The 15,032-nt window shown below is 34.9% G+C and overlaps 2 protein-coding genes across 4 annotated transcripts; one reads left to right on the top strand and one right to left on the bottom strand.

The window, feature by feature from the left end:
• Positions 1-1,914: 1,914 nt before the first annotated feature.
• On the bottom strand, positions 1,915-2,568 carry LOC142521978 (uncharacterized). Its single transcript, XM_075625151.1, has one exon. It carries the CDS (start codon positions 2,566-2,568, stop codon positions 1,915-1,917), a length of 654 nt encoding a protein of 217 aa, XP_075481266.1.
• Positions 2,569-10,731: 8,163 nt separating this feature from the next.
• On the top strand, positions 10,732-14,823 carry LOC142522913 (clp protease adapter protein ClpF, chloroplastic-like). 3 transcript variants are annotated; one of them, XM_075626496.1, is made up of 10 exons: positions 10,773-10,868; positions 10,904-10,969; positions 11,442-11,854; positions 11,942-12,001; positions 12,153-12,247; positions 12,389-12,561; positions 12,673-12,785; positions 13,127-13,172; positions 14,405-14,445; positions 14,532-14,823. In XM_075626496.1, the coding sequence occupies exons 3-10, from the start codon at positions 11,519-11,521 to the stop codon at positions 14,685-14,687; spliced, it is 1,020 nt and encodes a 339-aa protein (XP_075482611.1). In that variant the 5' UTR covers positions 10,773-10,868; positions 10,904-10,969; positions 11,442-11,518; the 3' UTR covers positions 14,688-14,823. The 3 variants fall into 3 exon arrangements, with proteins under 3 accessions (XP_075482609.1, XP_075482611.1, XP_075482610.1); XM_075626495.1 differs by having other exon boundaries at positions 10,774-10,868; positions 11,436-11,854; XM_075626494.1 differs by having other exon boundaries at positions 10,732-10,969; positions 11,436-11,854.
• The last annotated feature ends 209 nt before the right edge of the window (positions 14,824-15,032 follow it).

The following is a 15,032-nucleotide window of genomic DNA, read 5'->3' on the forward strand; positions in this document are numbered from 1 at the left end:
AAGGTGCAACAGAAGTACTTACCTCGGGAACATTCTCATGAGGAGAAGGGTCTTCGGGTACTGAGGAGTGAGGGGACTGAGTATGCTCTGTATTTTCTGCTTCTTCATTTCCAGATTCGACATATTCAATTTCTAGTGGTACCTCATTCGGTTCAACCTCTCTATTTCCAGTTCCAGTTCCATGCTCACTCGCAGGGGCCATCAACCAATTCGTCTCTTCTACTTGAGTCTCCCCCTGAAGGGAAGAATTGGGTAGCGATGAAGGATAGAAATTTTCAGACTCAGGGAATGTAACGTCCATGGTGATATAGGTTCGGTTGGTAGCTGGGTCGTAGCACTTGAAGCCTTTTTTGTGTAAATCATATCCCAAAAATAAGCACTGAACCGCACATGGGTCCAGTTTGGTACGTTGATTCTTGTGGAGGTGGACAAAAGAAACACACCTGAAAATTCTAGGAGGAAGCATCAATATTGAAGGAAGGGATATATGAGTAGAGAGGGTCTGTAAGGGAGTTTTAAAGTGTAAAACTTTAGATGGCATACGGTTGATTAAGTAAACGGCAGTGGCCACAGCATCCCCCCAATGGCAGCTCGGCACCCTTGCTCCAAGGAGTAGAGAACGAAATGTTTCCAAAATATGCAGATTTTTCCTTTCGACGACTCCATTTTTTTGCGGTGTTTGAGAGCATGAGGTCTCATGGAGGAGGCCATTTTGGTGGAAATAGGTCTGAAATCTTTTGTTGATGAATTCGCCACCATTATCAGAATGAAGAATTTTTATCTTGGAGGAAAATTGAGTCCGAACCATGGCATGAAATGCTTGAAAAATGGTGAAAACTTCATCTTTAGTTTTTATCTGATAGAGCCATGTCATTCGAGTACAATCGTCAACAAAAATTACAAACCAACGGTGACCAGATGAAATAGGTATCGGGGATGGTCCCCACACATCGGAGTGTACCAAAGCAAATGGAGTATTAATTTTATTCAAGCTAACTGGATAAGAAACTCGTTGGCTTTTAGCCTTGATACATGTATCACAGTTAAAGTCAACAGTCTGCAAACGAGAAAATAAAGATGGGAGTAGGTGTCGGAGATAGCCAAAGGATGGGTGCCCCAGTCGCCTATGCCATAGCCAAATCTGCCGTTCATGGCTACTAGTTTGATGGTGCGTGGAATTTGCTTTGCCTGGGCTGAAGTCATCAAGGTAGTACAATCCCCCCCACTCAGTACCACGCCCAATGATCTCCTTGATGAGAACATCCTGAAGAAGGCAAAAATTAGAGTACATCAGCACAACACAATTAAGCTCTTTAGTAACTTGGCTCACAGATATCAATTTGTTGGAGAGAGATGGAACAAGAAGTGTGTGAGCTAGAGAGAGAGAGGGAGACAGGAGCACTATTCCAGCCCCTGTGACTGGATAAGTAGCCCCATTGGCATTGGCAATGCAAGTCCTCCGTGGCTGGATAGTGTTGGAGAAGTCATTTGGATCAAATGTCATATGATCCGTCGCTCCGGAGTCGATAATCCAGGCACCATCTTTCAGAGTGGTAGAGCTGAAAAAAACTTGACCACAGTTACCTTGATCTGTGATTGAAGCAGAGGGTTCAGCCACAGGAATAAGAGAGAGTTGGGATCCAGCCACGGCCACCGCTGCTCGACTTGGGCCATTTTCGGTTGCAAGAGCATCTCGTTTCTTTCGGGCTTGTAATTCGTGCCACCAGTCTGGGTAGCCATGTAATTTGAAACAGGTTTCCCGAGTATGTTTTGTACTCCCACAGTGAGTGCACTTATTCCCATCAGAATTACCTTTGGATCGTGATAAAGACCCAGGTCTTTGTGGCTGGCCAGATTTCACGCCTTTGATGGCCATAACAGCACCACTAGCCCCTGTTTCCACTCCCGAGATCATCACATATTGTCGTAGATCTTCCCTCGAATGTGTGCATATGCCTGCTCAATTGAAGGAAAAGTTTTCAAGCGAAGAACATCACTCCGAACATGATCCAATCGATCATCTAGTCCGTCAAGAAACGTGTATACTCGCTCCTTCTGTAAAATGGAGTTGTAGCTTTGTATGTCAGTTGCACATTTCATTGGATTCGGTCGGCGAAAATCGATCTCTCGCCACAAACCCTGTAGGTCGTTATAGTATTTTTCTATTGATCCTCCTGCTTGTTTCATTCGAAATACACGGCGTCGGAGCTCATATACCTGTGAGGTGTCAGTTCCATCAAAGTAAGTTGTTGCAGCAGAGTCCCATACCTGCTTAGCTGTTGGGTAGCGAATAAAGTTCACAACCAAGGACTGGTCCATGGAGTTGATCAACCAGCCTTTCACCATGGCATTCTCAGTGCGCCACTTACGAAAGGAGGGGTCATTGTCTGGTGGTTGGGGATAGTCTCCATTGATGTATCCCAATTTGTCTTTTCCTGAGATATACATCTCAACAACCTGGGACCATAATCCATAGTTGGAACCCTCCAACTTGATATTTATTGGAACCATCGGGGAATCAGTGATGGGAGAGAAAGAGGTTTGGACCCTTGACAAAGCCTCCGTCATTTTTTATGTAAGATTGTCAAGGCTGTTTTCGGTGGAGTCCGCCATGAAGGCCAATCAAAATCTTGTCCCCTACCCGATCAAAAATTAGGGAACCCAAGATCCTGCTCTGATACCATGTAAAACATAGAGGTTTTCTTTCATACCATACCATAGGAATTGAGTACAAGATATATAGATACAAAAACAACTATTTTAGGAAGATATTCTATATACAATATTTACGACTACAATCCCTTGACTGAAGGGATTCCTAAATCTAAGATTTCCATAGCTTGCTGATTGAGAGACTCACGTCAACAATAAATGCTTGTTATTAAGAATTTTTCGAAGACTACGGATGACTTATTTGGTTGAGGTGCTTATTCTATTGTGAATAGTAGAGAATATAGAGAAGGAATGATTTGTAATACTTTATTCATCATTTGAGACCTATATTTATAGAGCATATTTACAGAGTTTGAATAGTTAATAGCATGATAAAATACAAATCTTATCTCAATAATCATCTACAATATCTTATCTATAACACTCCCCCTTAGATGATTATCGACTCAACAAATTACTTCTAAGAGATGTGGGAGCTCAAATGATGCCTCGTTAAAACCTTGTCAGTAAAACTCAATGGAAAAAATCTGAACGAAGGAAAAAGAGTACAACAATAGATACTCCTCCTGATCTCAATCATCTAAGATCCTTCAAATGATGCATCCCTATCTTGTGTACCAATTTCTTGAATGTTGAAGTTGGCAATGCCTTTGTAAATAAGTCATCTACATTTTTACTTGAACGAATTTGATGGACGTCAATATTATCATTTTCTTGAAGCTCATGTGTACATAAAAACTTTGGTGAAATATGCTTTATTCTATCACCTTTGATATAGCATCTTTTTAACTGCGAAATGCAAGCTGCATTATCTTCGAATATTATTGTTGGGCTGTCTTTGGCTGTTGGCAACCCACATGATTATTGAATATGTTGTGTCATGGATCTCAACCAAACACACTCCCAACTTGCTTCATGCATTGCAATGATCTCAGAGTGATTTGAAGACGTCGCTGTTAAGGATTGCTTCACCGATTTCCATGATATAGCAGTGTCTCCTCGTGTAAACACATGACCTGTCTGGGATTTAGCTTTATGTGGATTAGAAAGATATCCTGCATCTGCATATCCAACTAAAGAAGACTTTGATTTTATCGAATAAAATAATCTCATATCAATGTACCACGAAGGTAACGAAATATGTGTTTTACACCATTCCAATATCTTCGTGTTGGACATGAGTTATATCTCGCTGAAAGATCAACAGAAAATAATATATATGTTCGAGTACAATTTGCAAGATATGACAATGCACCAATCGCACTTAGATATGGTGCTTCTGGACCAACAATTTTTTCTCCATTTCAAGTGGTAAAAAAGGATCTTTGTTAGCATCAAGTGATCGAACAAACATTGGTGATGCTAATGGGTGTGCCTTGTCCATGTAAAAGCGCTTTAATATTTTTTCTGCATATGATGATTGATGAACAAATATTCTCTCTTCCAAATGTTCAATTTGCAATCCGAGACAAAATTTTTTATTTCTTAAATCTTTCATCTCAAACTCATTTTTCAAGTAATTGGCAGTTTTAGTAAGTTCTTCTGGAGTGCCAATAAGATTTAGATCATTAACATATACTGCCACAATTGCAAAACCCTCATGTGTTCTTTTTATAAAAGCGCATGGACAAATAACATTATTTGTGTATTCTTCCTTTAACAAATATTCACTAAGACAACTGTACCACATGCGACCAGATTGTTTTAATTCATATAAGGATTTATGCAGTTTATTGATAACATAGCCTTGGGTGCTTCATCATTTTTTTCGATAGTTTGAATCCTTCAGGGACTTTCATATATATATATATATATATATATATATATATCACTATCAAGTGAACCATAAAGATAAGCAGTTACCACATCCATAAGTCTCATATCAAGACTTTCTGATACTGCTAAACTGATTAGGAATCCAAAAGTAGTGATATTCATCACAGGTGAATATATTTCCTCATAGTCAATTCCAGGTCTCTGCGAGAAAGCTTGGGCTACGATCCGGGCCTTGTATCTTACAATTTCTCCATTTTCATTTCTCTTTCTTACAAAAACCCATTTGTATCCTACTAGGATTACATTTTCAGGTGTTCGTACTACAGGTCCAAACACTTTATATTTTTCTAGTGAGTCTAATTCAGTCTGTATGGACTTCTTCCATTTTGGCCAATCATCTCTTTGTTGACAATCCTTAATGGATTGTGGTTCTGTGTCTTCATTATGTATGAAATCAAGGGCGACATTTAGGATAAAGACATTGTCAACAATTGTGTTAATTCGATCCCACAATTTTCGAGATGATATATAGTTTGTTTAAATCTCATTATTTTCATGAAAATTTGGTTCTTCAGGAATAATATTATCCAAGTTTGGTTCATTGATTTCTCTTACTATATAATCCAAGATTGTTTCTTTGAGAGCTTTTGAATTTTCTTTCTCTTGTACCTTTCTTTTTCGAGGTACAGTATCATTGGAACCAATTGGTCGACCACGCTTCTGGCGTATTTTAGATTCATTTACAGGTTGAATAGTAGCTGGTCCATCGGGGACATCAATTTTTACAGGGGCATTCTCTGCATGTATATGTGACTTTGTCACAATCTTTGTATTAACAAAAGTATCGGACAATTGATTTGAAATTATTTGCAAGTGAATGATTCTTTCAACTTCTTGCTCACATTGATTATTTTGAGGATCATAATGAGATAGTGTTTTCTCATTCCAAAAACCTTTTGTTGTTCTTCGGGAGACAACTTTATTTCCTCTATATTTGGAAATTCTAACTCATCGAAGTAACAATCTGCAAATCTCACAGTAAACAAGTCTCATGTTAAAGGTTCCAAATATCTAATAATAGATGGTGAATCATATCCCACATAAATCCCAAGTCTACGTTTTGGGTCCATTTGGTTCTTTGTGTAGGTGGGAGAGGGACTTGTACTGCACAACCAAATACTCGAAAGTGAAAAACATCAGGCTCTCGACTATAAGCATGTTGTAAAGGTGAGTATTGGTGATAATTAGTTGTCCTTATACGAATCAATGACACAGCATGTATTATGACATGGCCCCACGCAGATGATGGAAGTTTTGCTCTCAACAGTAATGACCTAGCAATTAATTTTAAACGCTTAACAAATGACTCTGCTAAGCCATTTTGTGTATGAACACGAGGAAACGAATGCTCAACTGAAATCCCTATTGACATAAAATAGTCATTAAATGTCTAGGATTTAAATTCAGCAGCATTTTCAAGATGAATTGTTTTGATTGAATGATCTGGAAATTGAGCTCATAATTTAATAATTTGTGCAAGTAATCTAGAAAAAGCTATATTTCGAGTTGAAAACATACTAACATGTGACCATCTAGTATACGCATCGATCAATATCATGAAATATCGAAATGCTCCACATGGTGGGTGTATATGCCCACAAATATCCCCATGAATTCTCTCAAAGAAGGTTGGGATTTCAACATCAACCTTTGTATGGGAAGGTCTTATAATTAGTTTCTCTTGTGAACAAGCTACACATAGATAATCATTGTGTAAAAGAATCTTTTGGTTCTCTAAAGGGTGTCAATGTGAGTTAATTATTATTTTGCGCAGCATTGTTGCTGCAGTGTGACCAAGTCGATCATGCAATAATTTGAAGCTTTTTTGGTCAACAAACTTCTCGTTTGTGACAATATTGTTTCGACTGTTTTTATTGTTGTAAAATACATTCTAGAAAGGAGTGTACATAATTTTTCTTGTATCTGCTTTTGGCCAGATATAATGGATATTATGCAAATGTATTCAAAATTATTTTCATTTAATGTTTCAATATGATATCCATTATATATTTAAAGCTAAGCAAATTTCTACTGGCTTTACTAGCATATAAAGCATTTTCAATATATAGGCTTGTATCATTTGGTAAAATGATTTTTGCATTTCCATTATCTTGAATAATTTTTGATGCACCCGATATTGTTGTAACATTTTTTTCACCTAATTGTAAATCCAAAAAGTACATTTTATTTTGAAAAATGGTATGTGTTGTATCACTATCTGCTAAACATTCATCATGACATTTCATCATTGACTTAAAATAAAATATAACTCAATAAACTAAATATGATTACATGTAAGACTTTCAAATGAAATATTTTATTGAATAATAATAAAAACATTTATTGAATAACAAAATAAACCTCCATGACAAATCTTAAACATGAACTGAACATCAAATTAAAAACGAGACTATGATAACACAAAAAAACAATAGAAATTCAAAGTAGGAGCAAGACCAATAAAAATAATTATTTATTATTTTCTAACACATCACCACCAATCAAATTATCTATATTTCCATCTGGATGAGCGAAAAAATCAGAGACGTCCAAGTGAGTTATATCAATTGGATCATCATTGTCCACAAAATTTATTTCAGTTTTTCCATTTTCCTTGATTGAGTTTTGGTAGAGATCCACAAGGTGTTTTGCCGTACGACAAGTATGAGACCAATGCCCTTCTATTCCACATCTATAACATTTTTCTTTATAACTTTGGAACTTTTCTGGCTTGTTTTATGTTTCTTTCCATTTTGTTGCTGATAGTATCTTCTTTGGCCACGCCCACGCCCACGTCCACTTTCATTGTTATGATTTTGAGTGGAATTAGCATTTGCTTCACGAAATGCAATTCCATATTCTTTAGGAAATGTAATTCCATTTTCTTCAAGAAATGGTGTGGATCCAGTTGGGCGCATTTGGTGATTTTTCATTAGCAGCTCATTGTTTTGTTCAGCAGCTAGTAAGCATGAGATGAGTTCAGAGTACCTTCGAAATCCACGTTTATGATATTGCTGCTGCAGGAGCACGTTTGATGCATAAAAAGTGGAGAATGTCTTTTCTAACATGTCTTGATCAATGAATTTCTCTCCACAAAGTATCAGTGTGGAACTAGTCTTGAACAATGTAGAGTTATAATCATTTACGGACTTAAAATCTTGTAACCGTAGGTGCATCCATTCATATCGGGCTCTTGGGAGAACTACAATTCTCTGATGGTCAAAGTGAGATTTTTCCAAAGCTCTCGTGACTCTTTCACAGTGAGATATTCGATTTTAAACCCATCATTGAGGTGATGACTAAGAAAAATAAGTGCATTTGCACGGTCCTGCTGTGTCATTTCATTTTCTTTTTTGATTGTATTTCCTAAATTCATAGAGACAAGGTGGATCTCGCCATCCAAAATTCATGATAAATAATTTTTTTCAGTCAATCAAGTGCTTCAAATTCAAGTTTGGTGACTTTCGCCTTTGCAAATTTAAAAAAAAAATATATAACTAGAATTATGAAATATATAGAGTAAAATTGTATTACTATTATTGAAAATAAATATTATAACAAATTATGCAAGGATAACACATGTTACCACTTTTACTATGCAATTTTGAAATGTTGTTATTCTATTTGTTAAACTAACATTAATGAACATAAATAATAAATTATTTTATCTAAACACTATCTAGTCTTCATTTATGCATAAAAAAATATAAATACACATGATATCATGTGATCTACTGAATTTGGTGTACATAAAGATGTGTTCAATTAATAATTTATGTATCTATGTCAAATTTCGAATTTTGACAAATAAATTATCTTGTTCGCCAAGTAAGCTTTTAACATAGGAGCCAATCAATTTCAAAGTGAAGAAATCCAATTAATATCAATTATAGTGTTGCGATTGACTCAAAACTTGTCGTAAATCTATCAAATGCTTGTATTCACACAATATTTTAGCGACTGATTAAATAATAAAAATTCAAATAATATAAATCTTAAACAAGCAAGCCAAGATATGATAAGAAAACTTGAATCAAAATAACAATACATTTATAATTTATATTGAATCAATATTCTTCAAGAATATTGTTGAAACATATATCATTTATCTAAATTCTTCAGAAATATGATAACATTATATTTTATATCAATATTATTCATAGATATTGATAGATCTTTATGATCTTATATCATGATTTTTCGAGAATATTGATAAATCTTATACATCTATATTTTATTCATAGATCTATCAATATTATCAACATAAAGTTGTGTTGTGCTACTTCAGAAGCATCTACATAAAATTAAAAGTTGTGCTTCTTCAGAAGCATCTATATAAATCTATAATTTGTCCAACTTCGGGAGCATCAATATTAAATCTAAATATTGTGTTTCTTCGATATCATCCATACAAGACTAAAAATAAATTATTTATAAATTTTACCTTGAAGAGCACTCGTGCTAATAACGTATTGTGAATAGTAGAGAAAATAGAAAAGATATAATGATTTGGAATACTTTATTCATCATTTGAGACCTCTATTTATAGAGCAGATTTACACAGTTTGAATGGTATACAAATCTTATCTCAATAATCATCTACAATATCTCATCTATAAGAAAAATTGAATTATGATGATTTTCTAAAATATTATTGCAGTCTGCTAATGTAGAAATTGTAATCAAAGTCGAGAAATAAATGCTTGTTATTAAGAATTTTTCGAAGACTATGGATGACTTATTTCGTCGAGGTGCTTATTCTATTTGCACAAATTTTTTTAAGATATGGTCTCACCAATCAATTTTGTGAGACAGATTTCTTACTTGGATCATCCATGAAAAAATATTATTTTTTATGCAAAAAATATTACTTATTATTGTAAATATGAGCAATGTTGAACTGTCCTCGTCTCACAAAAGACCTACTATTCTATTTATTTGTACTGATTTTGGTATAGATTTTGAACTTTTTAACATGATGAGTCCCAGATTTGGTTTGCTTTGACAAAATTTAATTGTTGAGTTAATGATCATGCTGAGATGATCTTTGCTAGTTGAATGTGATTGATACCGATTATTAGATCGTTCAAATGCATAAATCTTAAGAAATTTTAGAAACACGATAGAATCTTCCATTATTGGTTTAGGGGAACAGATAATTTTTATATTATTTTAATGAAATTGCAAAGGGAGAATATATACATCATTCAAGTAATTATTTAAAATAGATAAAAACTTGTGTGAGACGGTCTCACGGGTCGTATTTTGTGAGACGAGTCTCTTATTTGGGTCATCCTAGAAAAAATATTACTTTTTATGTTAAGAGTATTACTTTTTATTGTGAATATCGGTAGGATTGACTCGTTTCACAGATAAAAATTCGTGAGACCGTCTCACAAGATACCTACTCTGTAGAATATTTTAGTCTTCGATTCATGTCTTAAAAATATCAGGTATGATACTTAGACACTATCCTAAATATGTATCTAAATGTGAACATTCATCGATATATTTGGTGTATATTAATTAATTTTTCAGTCGACCTGCCATGTATTACTAAATTTTCTCTTTGATATATAATTAAAATAGACCAAAAGATAGCTTGAAACTTCCCGAAATGAAATAAATGAACAAACACAAACTAATTTTAGACAAGCAAGATGCATACACATTCTAATCAATATTGGAGTCCAATTCATTTTATTATCAATCTTAATTCTTAAATGCAAATTGTTATTATTCATCAATAAGCAAATAGTTGGTCACTAGAAAAATAAATTCGGCCGCTGACGTGGTGCCGTTCATATGATATCAATGTTCTCAAAATTAAGACGAGACATCAGATTAGAGACTCAATGATAACAATTCTCACTTTCAACTTAAAAAATATCATATCACTTAACAAAATCCTCCATTCTCGTGTATTAATATAATTATATAAATACATTGTTCAAACTCTCGTTTTTTTAAATGACATCCGTCTAATTAAAATTATATGGTCCTATGTTTTCGATCGTACTTATTTTAATAACACAAAAACTCTTGTTCGATTGTCTCGAAAATCAATTTTGTGATACGAATAATTTTTTATGTCAAATCATTATTTTATCTGGATAAGATGAACTCCTTGACAAATATCATCAATCTCATGTTTATGCCAAATATTAAATTTTTACAATTGTAAATCAAATCAATGTTATCGTATAAACCATCCATCTCACATGAAACTATTTTTTCTTTTGAGGGCCAATTGTCTCAATTCGCATCTAATCGATGAGAATCTCATATATATCATATTTTGGGTTTTTAATTTAATCTTCGCCAACAGAAGGGAAAGACACCTCCAGAGGCTGCGAAGTGTTTCAATTCAGACGGCATAGAAACCCAAGAAAAGAAGCTTCAAATCGGTCTTGCAAGCTTCAATTCAGAGTTTCTTTGCTCATTTCTCGAGTTTCCTCAGGTGAAAATTAACTTTTTTCGCGAACCCACAAATTTACAGGCGCTCTACGTACTGTTGATTGAGCTTGTTTCATTAGAAATGATAACTTCTTTGCTTAATTTCTTGAATGTTTCTGTGATTGTTCCGGGGTGGGCCGTGGGGGTGTGGTGGGTGTAGCCTTTTTGGGGAGGAGGTGTTTTGTTTTTAATATTGGATCATGGATTGGAGTCATTCTGGGGAGTGATTCTTCTGCGCAATATTCTTGAGAATTGACACGTTGCTAAACATGGTTTCTTACTCTGTAGTTTATTTCATCAAGTGGTTTCTAAAAATACTAGTATTTCTATTGTCAATTTTGATTTGTTCTCAATTCTTGATAGCGCATTTGATTTTCCAGTGCTACTATTTAGTTGATGGGGTTGAGGGAATATACTTTAAAATCTGGTTTATTTCTGGCAACCATGAATGGAGAATTGGTTCAATGTAGGTGCAGTCTAATTATTTGAGAGATTGAGGAGCAAATATCGAATCTTTAAGTGGGCATATAACTGACGAGGATTATTTCTTCAAATGGTGCAAAGCATGTTAATTAATGCATTAGCGCCTTCTAGTTGCGGCGTTACTTGTGGATTGAACGAAGAATGTAGAAGAAATTTGGGTCAAATAAAGGAACCCCATTTGTTTCTTGGGATTGGAAAATCATGCTTGTGTTCTTATGGTGGAAGAGCCTCGCACCTTGGGGCGTTTGATACATCTAGACCTGGATCGTGGAGAGTTGGAGCTGGATGGTTGTTCAAAGGGGGTGATAAGGGAGCCAATTTGGATGCCAGCTGCGAGCAAAGTGAAATCGCCAACGAGGATATACTAATGTTTTTCTTTGAGATCGACTTAGCGACACGGGTACAGGTACGAACAGCATGTTCTGACTGTTGATTTACTTTTTAACATCTATAAAAATGATGATGTTCGCTTATCGCGATGCTTATATTGCAGTATGCTTTGAATTTGGAGCAGTATGACATTGCCAAGCAGCTGAGGAACAAGTTGACTGAGGTTAGAATTTGTGACTTGCATCAATTTTGTCAGAAAACCTCCGACAATTGGAAAAAATGCCTCAATTTTTACTTGGATGAAAAGGGATCTTGATAATCAAACAACTTATTAATGGTGAAGGCCTCTTGATCATTAATGCTTTTGTATGAAGGTTGAATCAGAGGTAATCAAGCTACGGGAAAATAGAAGGGGGCCAGTAGCAAAAAGTGAAGCTCAAGATATGGCTATAAGTATCTTACGGCTACGGTATGTATCCGATTCGCTGAAAACTAATTGCCAAAGAAGCATATTGCTTTGGTCTTTTATCCTCTTATCGGTTTCCCATTTCAGAGGGTCTTCTATTAAACAACTTGTGATTTTTTTTGCATATTTTTTCGCTTCGTTCAGTGCAGAACTGCAGAATGCGATTCAGAGTGAGAAATATGATTTTGCAGCTGATTTAAGAGACAAAATTTCCAAGCTTGAAGCAGAGTCACTGACGGCATCAGTAAAAGCACGAGCATTTGAGAATGCTCAATATGCTTTCCGTTTAGGCCAGAAAGTGAAGCATAAATTATTTGGTATATTTTGTCTCGAAAAAATTATCCACCTCAGGGTGTAATGGGTTAGACATGATGGATCTACTAAACACTCACTCTTTTGCCCCTAAACAATTGTTCTGGATATGTTAGGTTATCGAGCTGTCATTTGCGGCATGGATCCGGTGTGCTGTGAGTCAAAATCTTGGATGGAATGCGCAAAAATCGATAAGCTGACTCGCGGTCCGGATCAACCATTTTATCAGGTTCGACTACACTCAACTCACGTGTTTGTAATGACCCTTGTTTTATCAAATCACCTGCCCTTTTTCTATGGTATATTGCTGGTCATTAGTTTCCTCTATTGTGTTTTTGTTTCTGTATAAAATAATTACAAATGTGGCTTAGCATCAGTAGATCCAGCTTCTGCTTAACTACTATGCAGCATCGTATGACATAATTTTACCACTCTCCTTCGTGAAATTCCTAAACGAAGTAAAGTGAATAATTCCTTTCCAGTTCTCATGTTTCTATTGTTGAAACGAGTTGCATCATTAAATCTGAATACGAGGTAAACTCATAGTCAGTTCAACCTGTTGTTTCGCAGGTATTGGTTGATGCAAATGAAGACCCCAACCTTCTAGTAGCATACGGTGAGCCAATGAAACGGATTTTGTAATTCTAGTCATGTTCTCATTCTAGCTACTTTTAACTCCTAACCTCTAATCCTTTTTTTGTATCTATTTGATGAAGTACTTTGAAACCCAAGGATATAGGATATTCTTTGCCCGCGCTTTTCAATTTAAACCTAAGAATATAGGATATTCTCTGACTGTGCTTTTCAAATCTGAAGTTCCCGTATTTTAATTACATCGATTAACAGCTTATCATAAGTTGTGAAGTAACAATTGCCCCACTATCATGTGCATCTATGTGTGTGCAGTTCAAAAGATGTGAGTTGCATCTTTAATATCTATAGACTATACAGATTTTGGTAGAGCAACAGATACCTGATTGTACAAGTGATATCAAACTCAAAATCACGTGGGTGATTCCCATGAGTTGCGACATGTACTTATTTGATTTAGGACTATGTTGCATGGATACAGGTACGGCCATGGGTATCGTATCGAATACGATTTCGATACGGCGATATGAAATTTTTTGAAAATATATGACAAGATATTGCTAGAATACGATAATTATTAAAATATATACAAATATTATATATATATATATATAAATTTAGTATTAAAAATGGTAGAGATATACATATTTATATAAATATATTATAGAAATATATATAAATATTTATGTAAATATATACAATGTATAATTTCAGAGAGGTAATTTAAAAAGAAAAAGCCTCAAATTTTCTTTTATCGAAATGTATCCAAAGACATATCCCTGCCAAATTCATGGCGTTTCCTAGCTGTGTCTAAGACGTATCCGACTGGTCAAATCTACAAAAAATCAATGACACTGATTTTTCTGTATCCGACACGTGTATTCGCGTTCGTATCCGTATCCGTGTCCGATACTTCAGAATTATTTTTAGGAGTGTCTGTGCTAAATAGATCTAGAATCATTAAGAAGCAATAGTTACTTATTTTATTCTATGTATGGCACACAAACTGAAACGTTGTGCTTGGATTATTGTATAATTTTAATGGATTGTACTTTTATTATCAGCTATAGTTTTAGACACAACTGCATTTGTGTAAGGCAACTGAAACATTTTTTTAGTTGAGGATGTAGCTCCATTGTGTTAACATTCCCGTGATTACTTCCATGAGCATCATTGTCCGTTTTTTTACGACGAGTACCTCGTTTCATGATGTCTCTCATTTTTTATAGTCTCATGATCTCTCTCATTTTCTTGCAGTCCCCGAAGAGAATTTACTTGCCCCTGAAAAGCAAGACAAGGTGAGTCGAACCATCTTTTAATTGAAACTGGGTTTTCGAATAAATAAATCGAAGCTTGTGGATTGTTATCGGTTAACTTTATGCAGGATAAATTTGATCATCCTTACGCCTCTTTTTTGTTTTACGGCATGGATGGTGCTGGAGATTTCATCCCAATAAAACAGCTGCGCGAAAAGTACAACCAGCGTCGCCATGAACTTCCATACAATCCACAGGATGAAGATGATGGAAAAGATGCTTGATTTGGTTGATCCCTTTTTCCTGTCTCGGAAATTGTCAGTTTGATCCAATGATAGCAAATATGCAATATAGAGTTCTGGTATATTCGTTCCTTGATATCTCAAATACATTGAAATTGATTTGTTAGGCGTGAAATTATCTGTGTGTCAGACAGTTTCTTAAAAAGTAAGAAATTTGGCGAAGCCTCAGGTCAAGTATTAAACACTTCAATCTTAAAGTGCTTAATCGGAAGTTTAAACTTAACAAACATTTTTAATTGGCAAATGTTAGTTTTAATAAAAACTAAAAAATAAAATTTAGATATTGAATAACAAAGCAGTCTGTTGTATTGGGTTGTCATGGACTTC

This window comes from Primulina tabacum, chromosome 13 (genome assembly GCF_025594145.1).
Source record: "Primulina tabacum isolate GXHZ01 chromosome 13, ASM2559414v2, whole genome shotgun sequence".
In the NCBI taxonomy this organism is placed as follows: domain Eukaryota; kingdom Viridiplantae; phylum Streptophyta; class Magnoliopsida; order Lamiales; family Gesneriaceae; genus Primulina; species Primulina tabacum.

Excerpts from the sequence above, each read along its gene's own strand:
- LOC142521978 (XM_075625151.1), bottom strand. The coding sequence starts at position 2,568 with ATGACGGAGGCTTTGTCAAGGGTCCAAACCTCTTTCTCTCCCATCACT.
- LOC142522913 (XM_075626494.1), top strand. The coding sequence starts at position 11,519 with ATGGTGCAAAGCATGTTAATTAATGCATTAGCGCCTTCTAGTTGCGGC. Across the intron at positions 12,002-12,152 it reads TGAGGAACAAGTTGACTGAG|GTTGAATCAGAGGTAATCAA; the intron begins GTTAGAATTTGT and ends TTTTGTATGAAG. Across the intron at positions 12,786-13,126 it reads CGGATCAACCATTTTATCAG|GTATTGGTTGATGCAAATGA; the intron begins GTTCGACTACAC and ends GTTGTTTCGCAG.